The sequence below is a fragment of the Pelobates fuscus genome, chromosome 10, assembly GCF_036172605.1.
Source record: "Pelobates fuscus isolate aPelFus1 chromosome 10, aPelFus1.pri, whole genome shotgun sequence".
In the NCBI taxonomy this organism is placed as follows: Eukaryota; Metazoa; Chordata; class Amphibia; order Anura; family Pelobatidae; genus Pelobates; species Pelobates fuscus.
Window position 1 is genome coordinate 113,064,407 of NC_086326.1, and position 17,425 is coordinate 113,081,831.

Consider the following 17,425-nt stretch of genomic DNA (forward strand, 5'->3'; position numbering starts at 1 on the left):
ATCCCCATCAGGGGGGGTGAAGGTGGTGCGGGTTTTTCTCTGCTTGTTTGCTGTTCTCCGCCCGCATGGACAATGCCTAGAGGTCTTGCCTCGTGTGGCTCTCTGCCTGGGTGAATGAAGGTGAGGTTGTGGGAGTTACGGTTCTTGTTTTATGCTCTGAGGAGGCTTCCCCTTGCCTGAGTGCCCGGTTCTCCTGTTTCCCTTCCTCGGCACCGAGCTGTGGGTAGTGGCATCCTGTAGACGAGCTTGTAACTTGAGCCAAAAGGCCTGGAATATTTGATCCAGCTGCCTCAGTGTGTAGGATGGGGGCCCTAAATAATTGAATAAGTGTCGCTGAGTGCCCCTTTGGTTACAGTCGTGCCATGTGCGTTTGTGCAGGCCGCGATTTTGAGCCACACTGTGTGGTTTGCTCTGTGGACTAGGAAGGCAACGCTGGTGTAGCTGACTGCTCTCCAGGGGGGACTGGGATATCCCCCGCAGGTCCAGAAGGAAGGGGGGTTGGAATGTCGCCTGTATAATGGCTTAGTTCAGCGCGATTAGAGCGGCTGTCTCTCCCCCGTTCTGACTCCAGTAGACATCAACCTGCTGCCGCGGTTCTCGATGCCTCCGAGCGTCGCTAACGGTACTCACAAGTAGAGTAATGTTCCCCCAGCATGGAAGTCACCGTGAGCAGAGGATTCTGAGTTGTCTGCCCGGGATATCACCGGGTAAGCCGTGTTTACAGTAGGAGCTCGTGTGATGCACGTCTTGCCTGCTTGCAGTCCAGGCTCCGACCCCCCATACAGATGTTTAAACAGCAATTGGATAAATACTTCCAAAAACATAACATAACATAACATACAGAGATATAATTTCTAATTAGTGAGGTAATAGCTGCTTGATTCAAGGAGATATCTGATTGCCATTTTGGGGTCAAGAAGGTATTGTTTTCTAGTTTGTTGCAAAATTGGAAGCGCTTCAGACTGTTTTTTTTTGCCTTCTTTTGGATTAACAGCAAAAACATGTGAGGAAGGCTAAACCTGATGGACGCAAGTCTCTTTTCAGGGACACCGTCGGAGTGAGTACTGGACCCGTGGCGGCGGAAGCGTCTGGTTTGCACCTTCTTCTTAGCGCCACCCTATAAACAAATGGAGGACGCGTATACTTGCAGCAACTTTCTACTGGACGGCTCCAGGGTGTCACAGCTGGGATATCATGAGTAGAGTTAATCCCTTTTGCATACAGCTTTGCCCAGAATAGGTCGCAGACTCAACTGAATGCCTGGAGTATCGGTTCCACCGGCTTGGGCAGCAGTAGGGAGGTTTCAACTTTGGTAGGCCCCAGCAGGGCGGCCATTTTAGCCACTAGGCTGCAACTCTCCAGCTTATCAGACAAATGCTGTGCTTAGCTATGTGACCAGATCAAGCTTCCATTAGAGACTTGGATATTCCCCACCGGTCCAAAGGGGGGAACAGGGCTCAGAGGGAGCAAGCTCCAGATCGAAGCCGAGGATCAGCCCCATCCTCGAGTCCAGCTCTCGGCTGCAGGTAGGTCTATCACAGGCTGCATTCAATTGTATCGGACAATAAGATGCCAGTAGTTTGACAAATTGTTCCCCAGGGTTGTGGAGAAGCTTGTAGCCGAAATGAGAATGTAAAAGTTCAATTTTGGGCTTATTAAAGGGATTTCCCTGAGGAGCTCCAGCACCATGCGACCTTCCTGGTTGCCTATCAGACCCCGCCCCCTACATTTTTTTAAAATACCAATAATAGAGGAATTAAATTAAGCTCTAATCAGACTTCTATAATTTTTTTTAGATTTAGATGTTTATGTAGAAAACAACAATTTAAAAACCAGCACTTTAAAAAAAATTCAAAAGTACAAACACTTTTATTGTACTCCTACGATTAAAATTAAACTGCACTGATCAAACTGTTTTAAGAACCCAAGCCGAAGCCCTTAAAGATAAATTAATTGAAAAAAAACTCCAAAGTCACTAAGTTAAAGCGGCACTGTCATGCCAAACTTAACTTTCTTTAATCGATTCCTCTTCTCTCTCTTTCTCAGGATCTGTTCTTCATTTATTCCTGTCTGCTCTAGTATTCTTTAAAACATAAGACAAAGTAGGGACTATTTGTATTATGGAGGTTTCCTATGCTGGACCATCTCTGACCAGCGGAGGAGCAAAGTGTGCTTCATTTCCAGTGGTCAGAGAAATTTTCCTACAATTCTTACCTTTCCTCCGTGTTCAGCCACGTCAACCACTGCTGTCCTCCTTGCCCCCTCTCAACCATCCGCCACTCCGTCTCTCGCCTTGAGCAGTTCCTGCTCATCTGCCCACAGTCAGGTGTCTGTCAAGGACATGTTTGAGCATAAGAAGCCAATGTCACAAAGTCACCCCCTTGCCCGGCATCTGACAGCTGGCTTGTCTGAACTCTTAGCCCACCAGCTTTTACCATACAAGCTGGTGGAGTCTGAGGCGTTCCAAAAATTTGTAGCTATTGGCACACCGCAGTGGAAGGTACCCGGCCAAAATTTATTTGCACAAAAGGCAATACCCAACCTGTACTCGATTGTGCAAAAGAAAGTAATGGCATGTCTGGCACACAGTATTGGGGCTAGGGTCCATCTGACCACTGATCCCTGGTCTGCAAAGCATGGTCAGGGCAGGGATATCACCTACACTGCGCATTGGGTAAACCTGCTGACGGCTGCCAAGCATGGAATGCGTGGCTCTGCAGAGGAGTTGGTGACACCGCCACGACTTGCAGGCAGGCCTGCTGCCACCTCCTCTACTCCTCCTATTCCATAACCTCCTCGGCTGAGTCCTCTACTGCTGCTGCGTCTTGCTCCACATCAACGGCACCCCCCCAGCTCCCCAGGTACTATTCCACATCCCGGATACGGCAGTGTCACGCTGTCTTGGGTTTGACTTGCCTGAAAGCAGAGAGTCACACCGGACCAGCACTCCTGTCCGCCCTGAACGCACAGGTGGATCAGTGGCTGACTCCGCACCAACTGGAGATCGGCAAAGTGGTTTGTGACAACGGAACAAATTTGTTGGCTGCATTGAATTTGGGCAAGTTGACACATGTGCCGTGCATGGCACATGTGTGTAATCTGATCGTACAACGCTTTGTGCATAAGTAACCAGGCTTACAGGACGTTCTGAAGCAGGCCAGGAAGGTGTGTGGCCATTTCAGGCGTTCCTACACGGCCATGGCGCACTTTTCAGATATCCAGCGGCGAAACAACATGCCAGTGAGGCGCTTGATTTGCGACAGCCCGACACGTTGGAATTCAACACTCCTAATGTTCGACCGCCTGCTCTAACAAGAAAAAGACGTTAACGACTATTTGTATGACCGGGGTGCTAGGACAGCCTCTGCGGAGCTGTGAATTTTTTTGCCATGTTACTGGACGCTCATACGCAATGCCTGTAGGCTCATGCGTCCTTTTGAGGAGGTGACAAACCTAGTCAGTCGCACCGAAGGCACCATCAGCGACATCATACCATTTGTTTTCTTCCTGGAGCGTGCCCTGCGAAGAGTGCTGGATCAGGCCATAGGTGAGCGTGAAGAGGAAGAGGAAGAGTTGTGGTCACCATCACCACCAGAAACAGCCTTATCAGCATCGCTTGCTGGACCTGCGGCAACGCTGGAAGAGGATTGTGAGGAAGAGGAGTCAGAGGAGGAATGTGGCTTTGAGGAGGAGGAGGAAGACCAACCACAACAGGCATCCCATGGTGCTTGTTTTCACCTATCTGGTACCCGTGGTGTTGTACGTGGCTGGGGGAAGAACATACCTTCAGTGAGATCACTGAGGACGAGGAACGGGACATGAGTAGCTCGGCATCCAACCTTGTGCAAATGGGGTCTCTCATGCTGTCGTGCCTGTTGAGGGACCCTCGGATAAAAAGGCTGAAGGAGAATGACCTGTACTGGGTGTCCACGCTACTAGACCCCCAGTATAAGCAGAAAGTGCCTGAAATGTTACCGAATTACCGCAAGTCGGAAAGGATGCAGCAGTTCCAAAATAAATTAAAAGGTATGCTTTACACAGCGTACAAGGGTGATGTCACATCACAACGGGAATCTAACAGGGGAAGAGGTGATAGTAATCCTCCTCCTCCCACGACCACGCCGGCAAGGACAGGACGCTTTACAGACGTGTTGTTGATGGAGGACATGCAGAGCTTTTTAAGTCCTACGCATCGCTACAGCCCTTCGGGGTCCACCCTCAGAGAATGACTCGACCGACAGGTAGCAGACTACCTCGCCTTAATTGCAGATATCGACACTATGAGGAGCGATGAACTCCTTGACTACTAGGTGTGCAGGCTTGACCTGTGGCCTGAGCTATCCCAATTTGCGATAGAACTTCTGGCCTGCCCCACTTCAAGTGTCCTGTCAGAAAGGACCTTCAGTGCAGCAGGAGGTATTGTCACTGAGAAGAGAAGTCGCCTAGGTCAAAAAAGTCTAGATTACCTCACCTTTATTAAGATGAATGAGGGATGGATCCCGAAGGGACTGACAGTGGGCGATACCTTCGACTAAAAAAGGCCTGATGAGGGGGACGTAACAGGGATTAAACTGATAAGAATAGTACTACTTAACACACCATTCCTATCTGATGGCACATTCGATTGCACGCGCAGTGCCCCAAATTTGAATTAGGAGGACCGACCAAGCATCTTTTTCCATCTTCCAGTTTCTAAAATCGATAGGGGACGTAACAGGGATTAAACTGATAGGAATAGTACTACTTAACACACCTTATAATAACGCAGAGAGAGGCAACGCAGAGAGAGGAGTCGGAAGAAGAAGAGTCAGAGGAGGAAGGTGGCTTTGAGGAGGTGGAAGACCAAACACCGCAGGCGTCCCAGGGGGCTTGTTGTCACCTTTCGGGGACCCTTGGTGTTGTACGTGGCTGGGTGGAGGAAGAGACCTTCAATGACATCAGTGAGGACAAGGAACGGGACATGGCTAGCTTGGTATCCAACCTTGTGCAAATGGGGAGTTTGCGGTTTTGCAAATGGACTGTTTGCGGTTGTTTGCGGTGTGTTAAACGGGGAGTTTTAGTCTGAAGCGGGCGTAACCCTTACACTACCTGATCGATACAACATCATACCTGATGTTTTAAAGCACGTTATTCCAAACAATTTAGGAATGTTAGGTGATTTATGCCCTTTATGGATTAAAACCAGACTCTGCATTAACTATGTAATTTTCCATGGGAGTTTTGCCATGGATCCCCCTCCGGCATGCCACAGTCCAGGTGTTAGTCCCCTTGAAACAACTTTTCCATCACTATTGTGGCCAGAAAGAGTCCCTGTGGGGTTTAAAATTCGCCTGCCTATTGAAGTCTATGGCGGTTCGCCCGGTTCGCCTGTTCGCGAACATTTGCGGAAATTCGCGTTCGCCGTTCGCGAACGGAAAATTTTATTTTCGCGACATCTCTAGTAATAAGTAATTTAAATAGAAAGTCCCAGGAATGAGATTCCATTTAGAGTTCATTTGTTAGTGCCTTGATATCTTTCTTGGAATTAGTGCAGAATTCCCAAAGTAGTTCCCGGATGTCTGTGGAAGCAGATGGTTCAGGTAAGGTCTGTGGGTAAATGTGTGGGAGGACACGTTGGCACAATCAGATTCGGTTCCACCAGCCATCATAGGTTTATGTTCTACAAAGGGCAGGATTAATTTCTGGGTATGGAAGCTGTGCACAGTTTACCTGTGGTGTACCTGCTTTCCCAAATAGACCCTGAACATTCTCCACTCAATTAGTGTCTAATTGGTATGGATTTAGATCATGGACTATTGCATTTTATAATTGTGTCCATATCCAGGTGGTAGCTAGCTCAAAACATGTCTGCTATCATTGGCTGTATGCTCCCCCCCATAAATGCAATGCATTTTTGTTACATATTTTCTAAAAGTGTATTTGTTATTTCTCACATTATTTGGTATGACTTTTGTATTAAATTAAAAAAAAAAAAACTACCAAAACAACAGTACATAATTATCTTTGAAAATACAAGCACAATTCCAGAGAGAGAGATAGAGAGATAGAGAGAGAGAGAGGGGGGGGGGGAGGGGGGAGAGTTCTTCCCAATTCCTTTGAAGAAAAGGCTAATTTTAGAATATGGTATTTCATTCGTACTTCTCCAAATTATCTTCTGACTTACTCATCTATTTGACATCTGGTCCTGGCTAAAAAGGAAAAGATAAACTGAAATTAATTATTTATATACAATATGCACAAACATGATGTATGCTGTATTGTAGGTTCACTCAAATATTATAGTCAAAATACATATGAAAGAGAATTTGCTTCTACTTTTAAATGTGCAAAACGTAGCCAATACACACACAAGATGTATATGACAAAAATAAACAGAAAGAAAAATTATTACATAATATTACACAACAGTGCATACCAGCAAGAATATCTCCAAACCCATTGTCTGTTATGCCGAGTAAAAAAATTAAAAGCATACAAGCACGTTGAATTAACCCCTTAACCCCTTAAGGACCGGCCTGTTTTTGCGATGTTTGTACGTTAAGGACCAGAGCAGTTTTAACACTTTTGTGGTGTTTGTGTTTAGCTGTAATTTTCCGCTCTCTCATTTACGGTTCCCATACAAGTTATATATTGTTTTTTTCACGACGAGAAGGGCTTTCTTTACATACCATTATTTGTATTATGTAATATATTGTATTTACAAAAAAATAAAAAAATATGGTGAAAAATAAAAAAAACAACATATTTTTGGACTTTTACTTGAAAAATCTTTTACTTATTTACAAAAGCTAATGAAAAAAACTGCTAAATAGATTCAAAATTTTGTCCCGAGTTTAAAAACACCCAGTGTTTACATGCTTTATTGCTTTTTTTTGCAAGTTATAGGCCTATAAATACAAGTAGGAAATTGCTGTTTCAATATATATATATTTTAAATGTATCAATAGTGACATTGTAACACCGTTATCTGTCATAAATCCCCGAAACACACCTAACATGTACATATTTTTTTTAAAGTAGACAACCCAGGGTATTCAAAATGGGGTATGTCCAGTCTTTTTTAGTAGCCACCTAGTCACAAACACTGGCCAAAGTTGGCATTTATATTTGTTTGTGTGTTAAAAATGCAAAAAACGCTAACTTTGGCCAGTGTTTGTGACTAGGTGGCTACTAAAAAAGGCTGAACATACCCCATTTGCAATACCTTGGATTGTCTTCTTTTGCAAATGGTATGCCATCATGGGGCTAATTCTCATTCCTTGGCTACCATACGCTCTCAAAGGCAACTTAACCAATCTGACAAATTTCAATAAAAAAAAAAAAAAGTAAAATCAAGCCTTATATTTGACCCTGTAACTTTCACAAACACTATAAAACCTCTACATGTGGGGTACTGTTATACTCAGGAGACTTCGCTGAACACAAATATTAGTGTATCAGAACAGTAAAATATATCACAGCAATAATATCCTCAGTGAAAGAGCTGTTTGTGTGTGAAAAATGCAAAAAACTTCACTTTCACTGACAATATCATCGCTGTGATATGTTTTACTGTTTTGAAACACTAATATTTGTGTTCAGCGAAGTCTCCCGAGTAAAACAGTACCCCCATGTACAGGATTTAGGGTGTCATAGAAAGTTACATATTTAAACACAGTGCTAGCAAATTAAATTATCTGGACTTTCGGCCTGGGTTGGCAGGCAATCATTAAAATTACTTAATTAGGTAAAATATTACATAAATACGCACGTATAATTTTAATATATATACATATTTATATATTTGACGTCTACGTGTATATTTATGAAATTATTTATGTAATTATGTATGTGGACATATGTATATTTCGTATTATTTTTATTTATTTATTTATACATAGATATATATATCATTACATTCTAAGTGTATTTTGATATAAATATATATATATCAATATCAAAATACTGTTAGAATAAAATTGCGCATATATATATAATTTTTTTTAATTATTAAAAATTATATTTATTTTTATTAACATATTATTTGTATTTTATAATAATATATATATATATATACCATATATATAGTTATTATATATATTGTATATATTCGTGTGTAATTTAAATATAAGTGTATTTTTATATTAATATACGTATATAAAAATATAAAAATACACTTAGTATGACATTATATATATATGATATATATACATATATTATATATAGGTATCTATAGATATAATACATATATATATATCATATATATATATATATATTATATTTTTTTTTACACTGATTGCTATTTTTTTTTTACTTTATTTAATGATTTTTCACTTGCAGGGAGACTGCCTGTCAGCACAGACAGTCCCCCTGCAGGCAGACACATGGACCCCTATTGCGGTCATGTGATCGAGTGATCACATGGCCGTGGGGTCCTGATCTGCCGAGGGGGGACTGCCCGGGCAGACAGGCGACCCCCCTGGACCGGGAGGAGAGCTGATCGCCGCCGTGGGACCGACGGCGATCAGGTAAGTAGCCCCAGACCGTTATGACGGTTCAGGACCGTCAGCGGTCCAAACGCACGTTTTACCGCTGACGGTCCTGAACCGTCAGCGGTCCTGAAGGGGTTAAGACCGCAGCCAAATGTACAAGTTGTGATCAAAACAAAACGTAAACAAAACCTGGCATTTGCGCTATATGTCTGTCCAACTGTAATTCACCTCTTTCATATTAAATGCACCCACACTTATTATATATAATTTTATTCAGGGGAAACAGGGCTTTCATTTAACATCAAATATTTAGGTATGGAACATAATTTAATATGAATAAAATATAAAAAAATGGGAGAAAATAAGATTTTTTGAACATTTTCTTAGTTCTATGTGACATTTTAACTGTGAATGTCAAAATACTGTTTACTTTTACTGCAATAAAATACACATATTTTTATTCAGTGATGTCTCACGTGTAAAACAGTACCCCCTATGTACAGGTTTTATGGTGTTTTGGGAAGTGTTTGTGACTAAGTGGCTACTAAAAAAATACTGAACATACCCCATTTGCAATACCCTGGGTTGTCTACTATTGCAAATGGTATGCCATCATGGGGTTAATTTGCATTCCTGGGCTACCGTACGGTCTCAAAGGCAACATAACCAACTTGGCAAATTTTAATGTGAAAAAACTGAAACGCAAGCCTTATATTTGACTCTGTAACTTTTGAAAACACCATAAAACCTGTACATAATGGGTACTGTTATACTCGGGAGAATTCGCTGAACACAAATATTAGTGTTTCAAAACAGTAAAACGTATCACAACAATTATATTGTCAGTGTAAGTGCCCTTTGTGTGTGAAAAATTCAAAAAATGTCACTGTCACTGACGATATCGTCGTTGTAATACATTTTATTGTTTTGAAACACTAATATTTGTGTTCAGCTAAGTCTTCCGAGTAAAACAGTAGCCCCCAATGTACAGGTTTTATGGTGTCTTGGAAAGTTACAGGGTTAAATATAATGATAGCAAATTAAATTCCCTGAACTTTCGGCCTGGGTTGTCAGGCAGGCCCTGCAAATTGTAAATAATAAAATGACCAAATTATGTAAAATTATTACATAAATATATACGTAGAATTATTATATATATACGTGTGTATATAATTTTTTACAATTATTTTTATTTATATATAGGTATATATATAGTGATACAGTTGCAAGAAAAAGTATGTGAACTCTTTTGAATGATACGGATTTCTGCACAAATTGGTCATAAAATGTCATCTGATCATCATCTAAGTCACAACAATAGCCAATCACAGTCTGCTTAAACTAATAACACACAAAGAATGAAATGTTGCCATGTTTTTATTGAACACACCATGTAAACATTCACAGTGCAGGTGGAAAAAGTATGTGAACCATTGGATTTAATAACTGGTTGAACCTAATTTGGCAGCAATAACTTCAACCAAACGTTTCCTGTAGTTGCAGATCAGACGTGCACAACGGTCAGGAATAATTCTTGACCATTCCTCTTTACAGAGCTGTTTCCGTTCAGCAAAATTCTTGGGATGTCTGGTGTGAATTGCTTTCTTGAGGTCATGCCACAGCATCTGAATCGGGTTGAGGTCAGGACTCTGACTGGGCCACTTCAGAAGGAGTATTTTCTTCTGTTTAAGCCATTCTGTTGTTGATTTATTTCTATGCTTTGGGTCATTGTCCTGTTGCAACACCCATCTTCTGTTGAGCTTCAGCTGGTAGACAGATGGCCTTAAGTTCTCCCTTCAAAATGTCTTGATAAACTTGGGAATTCATTATTCCTTCGATGATATCATTCCATCCAGGCCCTGATGCAGCAAAGCAGCCCCAAACCATGATGCCCCCACCACCATACTTCACAGTTGGGATGAGGTTGATGTTGGTGTGCTGTGCCTCTTTTTTGCCACACATAGTGTTGTGTGTTTCTTCCAAACAACTCAACTTTGGTTTCATCTGTCCACAGAATATTTTGCCAGTACTGCTGTGGAACATCCAGGTGCTCTTGTGCAAACTGTAAACGTGCATCAATGTTTTGTTTGGACAGCAGTGGCTTCCTCTGTGGTATCCTCCCATGAAATCCATTCTTGTTTAGTGTTTTACGTATTGTAGATTTGCTAACAGGGATGTTAGCATTTGCCAGTGACTTTTGTAAGTCTTTAGCTGACACTCTAGGATTCTTCTTCACCTAATTGAGCAGTCTGCGCTGTGCTCTGCAGTCATCTTTACAGGACGGCCACTCCTAGGGAGAGTAGCAGCAGTGCTGAATTTTCTCCATTTATAGACAATTTGTCTTACCGTGGACTGATGAACAGCAAGACTTTTGGAGATACTTTTATAACCCTTTTCAGCTTTATGCAAGTCAACAATTCTTAATCGTAGGTCTTCTGAGAGCTCTTTTGTGCGAGGCATCATTCACATCAGGCAATGCTTCTTGTGAAAAGCAAACCCAGAACTGGTGTGTGTTTTTTATAGGGCAGGGCAGCTGTAACCAACACCTCCAATCTCATCTCATTGATTGGACTCCAGTTGGCTGACATCTCACTCCAATTAGCTCTTGGAGATGTCATTATTCTAGGGGTTCACATACTTTTTCCACCTGCACTGTGAATGTTTACATGGTGTGTTCAATAAAAACATGGCAACATTTCACTCTTTGTGTGTTATTAGTTTAAGCAGACTGTGATTGTCTATTGTTGTGACTTAGATGATGATCAGATCACATTTTATGACCAATTTGTGCAGAAATCCATATCATTCCAAAGGGTTCACATACTTTTTCTTGCAACTGTATATACGTATATACTTATGTATATAACAAAAATGTAGAAAGTCCTTGCACTCACGCTTAAGTGAACTGTTTGCCGGGTGCTTGAAATCCAGTTGCCTGATCCTGATGAAAGTCCCTGCTGGGACTGAAACGTTGAACTTATTTTTAATGGATTTCTAATAAACTGTAAGTTTTAACCTTCAAAAGTCCGAGAGTACTGATCAATACCTGTATATATACTTATGTATATATATATATATATATATATATATTATTTTGTTCTACATGTATTTTGATATCAATATATATATATATTAATTTTAAAATACATTTAGAATGAAATTACACATGTATATATATTTTTTATTTATTTAATTTTTTATTATTTTTTTTATTTTATTTTTAACGTATTTACATATTTATTTATTTTTTATTATATATAAATATATATAATGAAAATTATATATATATATTTAATCAATATCATTGTACGTGTATTTTGATAGTAATATATATATAATTATGTATATATTAATATTAAAATACACTTAGACAGTGTATGTGTGTGTATATGTTTGTATATATACTTAGACCATATATATATAAATGTATATGATCTAAGTATATATTATTTATTTTTTCACTGTTTTAACTTTATTTCATTTTATTTAGAGGCAGCAGGGGGAGTACCTGTCATTACAGGCGCCTGTCATTACTGCTGGCAATGCCTTGGATGGCTATGCCGTCCATGTGATTGCGAGGTACTCGCAAGGACCTCGCGATCACATGGTCCAGAGGGGCCGAAGAGGACGGAGGGGGACTCCCTGGGATCCCAGGTAAGTCCCCATACCGCGATCGCCGGCGACCAGGTAAGTATATAAGATTCTATTCTATGCCGCCCTGCAGCGTTTAGAGCCATCAAAATAGGGATGGCAAAGAACGCCCTGCGGTCTTAAGGGGTTAAAAGAACTGCATTAGAACCATAACAACATTGAAATTAAGTCGTTATAGTGCTCATAGGTCCTTGTGCTCTCTTACCTAAAGGGGTTAAACCATTCTTAAACCATTAAACCCAAAGGTTGCTTCAAGCACCAGACCTTCCTTTCCACAGTGTAATCTTCAGTTAAATTTCAGGAAATGTGGAGTGTTGCCAGATGGGGGGGGGGCACTGACGCCGCCCGCGTCTTCCTCTACGTCCCCCAGCGGCAGCATGCATGACACTACACGCTGGGAGACCGCCCATTTTACTAAACGCCAGGTCAGCCACCTGACCTGGCGTTAAAGGCACAGTGCCTCAATCACAGTGGGAGGTCTAGATATCTCCCACGTTTGATTGTTAATTCTGATTGGAAATTATCCTATCAGAATTAACCTAATGATTTATATACTTACCTTTCCTGTTCCTCTCTGCCCTGTTGTTGTCTTTGCTTGCTAGTATTGCTACTGAACTTGTGTTTCTGGTTACGTACTCTCTGGCTTGTTTATCTGACCTTGTGACTTTCTCCTACCCTTTGACCTCGGCTTGTTTCTCGTTATTCTGTCTTCTGGTTCCCCTTACTCGGCTTGTCTCCTGACTATTCTTTGTGTGCTTAGCCCAGCCACTCTAAGGTCCGGTACTGCACCTTTTCTCTGTGTGTGTTAGCGTGTTTGGTTCCTGGAATCGTGACAATAAAAGTATAAAACTCACCTTATTTCCAGCGAAGCGCGACTCAAAATGGCCAATTTTTTGCCAATCCAATGCTTTTCCATAGGGAAAACATTGGGTTGGCTTAAATCAGCACAAGGGCGGGGCCAAATGCCATTTTGGCCAATCAGGACCTTTGAATCAATGCATCTCTATGAGGAACATTCAGCGTCTCCATGCAGAGCGTGGGGACGCTGAACGGCAGGGCTGCTTACTGTGCAGCCCTGAGTCAGGAAGCCGCTCCAACGGCCATCTAAGGAGTGGCCACTTGGAGGTGTCCCTAGGGGCAATGTAAACACTGCCTTTTCTATGAAAAGGCAGTGTTTACATGAAAATCCCTGAAGGGAGCTATTATAATCACCAGAACATCTACATTAAGCTGTAGTTGTTTTGGTGACTATAGTGTCCCTTTAAGGTAGTGTGTATTAGATACATAAAAAATATGCAAATATGCAAAATATTAAAAAAAATGCCCACCATTGATGTTTACCCACTCTTGCTGCAAAACCCCATTATGTTCAGCTGTTGCAATAAACTCATACACAGCATTTACAATTCACATATTGCAACATACTGCCCAATAACCTTCTCTGCTTGGGCTATTTTCTATTTCTTGCTCTTTATTTATGCATTTTTACTTACTCATCCATTCTTATATTTTTTTTTAGTCATATTTGTAGTCAGTATGCCAAATTATTACTTAATACTGAACAATTTTGTAATTGTGAAGAGTTGCTGGTATTTAAAGTATTATAATTGTGGTTGAGTACTAGATAAATATGATTAATTTTTTGCGGAGTGCTATGCTCACCTCTTCTTGATATTGATATATCTTTGGTCCTTGGTCCATGAGCTGTTCTAAACTTTCCATTTGAGATTGGCATTGTTGGATTGCTGGCTGTGTTAGTTGAGTTTGTTGGTTGCCAGAAGACCACATCTGTGGATATGTCATGTTTACCAGATTGGGCTGTGGAAAGAACTGTGGCATGAAGGCAGGTACTGATTCTGGATTAACATGAGATCCTTGTTGATATGAGTTGATAAAGGGATAACTACTATATTGCAGACCTTGTAGAAACAAAGGAGATTGCTGCTGGTAACATGCATAATTGTAGAAGGGCTGAGGTGTGTAGGAATGCATGTGAAAAGGTGAATTAGAATACAGATTTCCCTTGGAAAAATCTGCAACGTTAAAAGAATCCAATATTGGTTCAGCAGCTGGATTTATAATCCCTCCTTGAATTGTTGATAAATCAGCTACATTACCTTCCCTACTCATTTCATTTTGGATGGAACTTTGATTTTGCGCTATTGAGTGAGAAAAGGATGCAGGCATACAGACATTGGGTGTATAGCGTGGCATGACATTTGCCACAGACATGTCTGACAAGTGAAAACTGGGAAATGAAGCTGCCCAATTATGAGGTCTATGGCTACTGCTGCCTAAGTTGTAGGCATGTTGGCTTGCAACTTGGAATGGAGTAACGGTGTTTGCAGTGGGAAGATGCTGAAGTTCTGAATGAGGGAAAGACTTATAAGAAGCCACAAGTTCTTCATCTTCATTTAATTTGCAAGTCACAGGGTGGAAAGAAGTTCTGCTTGTGGTTGGGTTATCACATGATGGATGTGATGTAATTATGAGGTCAGGCTGTTTAGCAGAAACCAGTGTAGACTGAGTTGATTTAGGAATTCCTGAATGTTTTGCTGATGGATCAGTGGAGTCACTTAAGCTCCCATAATTTGGGCAATTCTCTGGTTGGCTGTCTGAAGAGGTAATTAAAGAAATTTCACACGTATTCTCTTCTTCAGATACAGGAAAAAAGGCTTCTTCCCTATAAAACTTTATTACAAAAGAAAAACAAACTGATTGACAGCATGCAAACGTTCACAATTTATTTAGTCAATTGATTTTTTTTAATGTACTTTTTAATTTAACTCTATATTCCTTTGAACTAATAAGAACCAAAATTCATGGGGAAGGGAGGTATATAATGTAATGTTGGGACCAGAGGCCTAACTAGAAACCACAGGGCCCCAGTGCGAAAACTGCACTGGGCCCCCCCCATGTGTTTCATCCCCCCGCCATCCCCTCCACACATCTCATCTTCCTTTGCCAGCCCCTCCACGTCTCATTCACCCCCCCAGTCCCTCCATGCTTCTTACCCTCCCCCCCAATTTATCTCTCCCACCCCATACATTTGTGACAGACAGACACATACACATGCACTAACAGACAGACAGACAATCACACTGACGGACAGAAACACACTGACAGGCACACACACTGACAGACACTGATAGACAGACACACATTGACAGACACTGACAGGCAGACCCACACAAACACTGACAGACAGACACACACTGACACAGACACTCACATTGACACTGACAGACACACCCACTCACAGTCAGAAACCTACACTCATCGACAGTCAGACACCTACACTCACTGACTGACAGACACACACACAGACAGACACACACACACATACACACTGTCAGACACACTCACACACTCTTGCTCATTCTCACAATTTAATTTTTTTAGGCCAACCCAGCCTCCCTATCTTTTGGAGAGCTGGTTTGGTCCTCTCCCTGGAGTCCAGTGTGGTGCTGTTCCTCTCTCCTCTAGCACGCTGTTTAGTATGCCGGGGCCAAAATTATGTCATATTCCAACTCCCGGCATCACAGAGGCACAGAGGGAGTCAGATCAACCTCCCTCGCCGCCCCCACTGCATCTGCCTCCTGTCCTACCAGCCCCTTGCAGTATATATTGGCAGAGTAGGCTCCTGCCATCCAGGTAAGCAGGTGCCTACTCTGCCTCACTGCGTAGGAGTCGATTCGGGGGTGTCTTAAGGTAGCCAGATGGGCAGCTCCAAGACCCCTTGTGAGAGGGCTCTTCTTGGGGGCTCACGGTTGCAGGGGTCAGCAGGGCAGCCGGTCCCACTGGAGTAATGGCCCTGGTCGCAGCTGTGACCCCTGTGACCCCTGTGACCCCTGTGACCGTGGTAGTTGTGTTTCAAAGCTGTTGTATACAGCAGACACATGCTCCAAGGAATCCATGTATAAAGTGGAATTATGAGGCAAATATTTGGTTCTTTCTTAAGCTTATTTGCATACGCCTACCCAGAATCCCATGCAGTAGTGAGAGCACTGTTAAAGTGAGATTTCTGTAGGAAAAGCAAGTCTTATAGCTTGACTGGTGTGTATATTTGTGATATATATATATCTCCAACATAGACTTGGCACTCACATTCCTGTCCTGTTCTTGCCTTGGTGCTACTTCATGCCCCAATACAATGTCCCAGAGAAATGCACTGAGAGGACTTGTAGTCTTGTGCAATATATCATTTATATGTGCAAAGGTACAGCCAACATTTCAGTCCGACTTGGACTTTTTTCAAGGTCTTAAAGAATGTCCAAATCGGACTGAAACGTTGAATGTACCTTTGCACAAATAAAGGATATATTGCACTAAGACTACAAGCCCTCTGAGTGCATTTCTCTGGGACATTTCATATATATACCGAAACAAATTATAAACGCAACATTTTTATATACATACACTTATTCCCTTTATGTCATAAGTTGTGCATGTTGTTTTAGGTTAAGAGCAGACAGGCACAATTACTAACCAACAACAGCTACCCTTGCAAAATATAAAAGGACATGAATAAAGTACCTCTTTATCATTTTGGAAGTTATCTGGTAACTGTGAACTTTCCAATCTGAAAGGAGAAGAAGGGAATTACAGTATTTGTAAACTGATACAAACAAACATTGTCATGCTTTTTAACATTGAGTTAGCTGAACCAGTATGAAAGCGAAAAGAAAGGGAGGATCGGAGGTGGAGACTGTCTCATACCTCACTAACCTGACCTTTATATATGGAAGGGCAACTCATAAATAAATAATTAAAACATTAAAAAAATAACCTTTAATTAGTATAGTATATATAAAAAAAAGAATTGTAGATTCTAGTAGATAGGTACAATCTAAAACAAGTACTCTTGGATATAAAGGAGAAAACAAAAAATAATTTAAAAAAAATGAAAAATTGGTGCTAACAATAAACAAAGTAACCAAAAAAGTGAATATTGCTGAAAAATGGGTGGAGGGCTGCAAATATCGCAGTCAGAAGATAAATGCTTAGGGAAGTAGAAGTAATATCTATAACTTAAAGTGCTTTTGAGGGCACACCTTAAAGTCTAAACCTCCATCTCCTTCCAGAATCCCAAAACTGTATAGAATAAATAAACCAAACTCCTTCCCCGCTCCCCCACAGCAACCAAAAATGAATATTGAAATAAAATAAAGATCTAGTGAAGTACTGTCCCGATGTGCGTTTCACCAAATAATTCCAGGGGAAACAAATCTAAGTATACCGGGGGCTTGAATATCCCACCCTTAGTTTTGGTTGGATGTTGATTCAACCTACCGGACTGAGGG

General features: G+C 41.4%; 1 protein-coding gene across 1 annotated transcript in view; it reads right to left on the minus strand.

Annotated features, from left to right (window-relative positions):
* Nucleotides 1-6,092: 6,092 nt before the first annotated feature.
* The window catches only part of LOC134575593 (NACHT, LRR and PYD domains-containing protein 3-like), a 180,401-nt gene continuing 169,068 nt past the window's right edge, over nucleotides 6,093-17,425 (minus strand). The window contains exons 14-16 of the mRNA XM_063434914.1: nucleotides 16,659-16,704; nucleotides 13,785-14,813; nucleotides 6,093-6,188 (exon numbers count right to left, since the gene is read on the minus strand). Coding sequence (XP_063290984.1) covers nucleotides 6,168-6,188; nucleotides 13,785-14,813; nucleotides 16,659-16,704 — 1,096 coding nt within the window. The 3' untranslated portion in view covers nucleotides 6,093-6,167. The remainder of the gene's footprint in view (nucleotides 6,189-13,784; nucleotides 14,814-16,658; nucleotides 16,705-17,425) is intronic.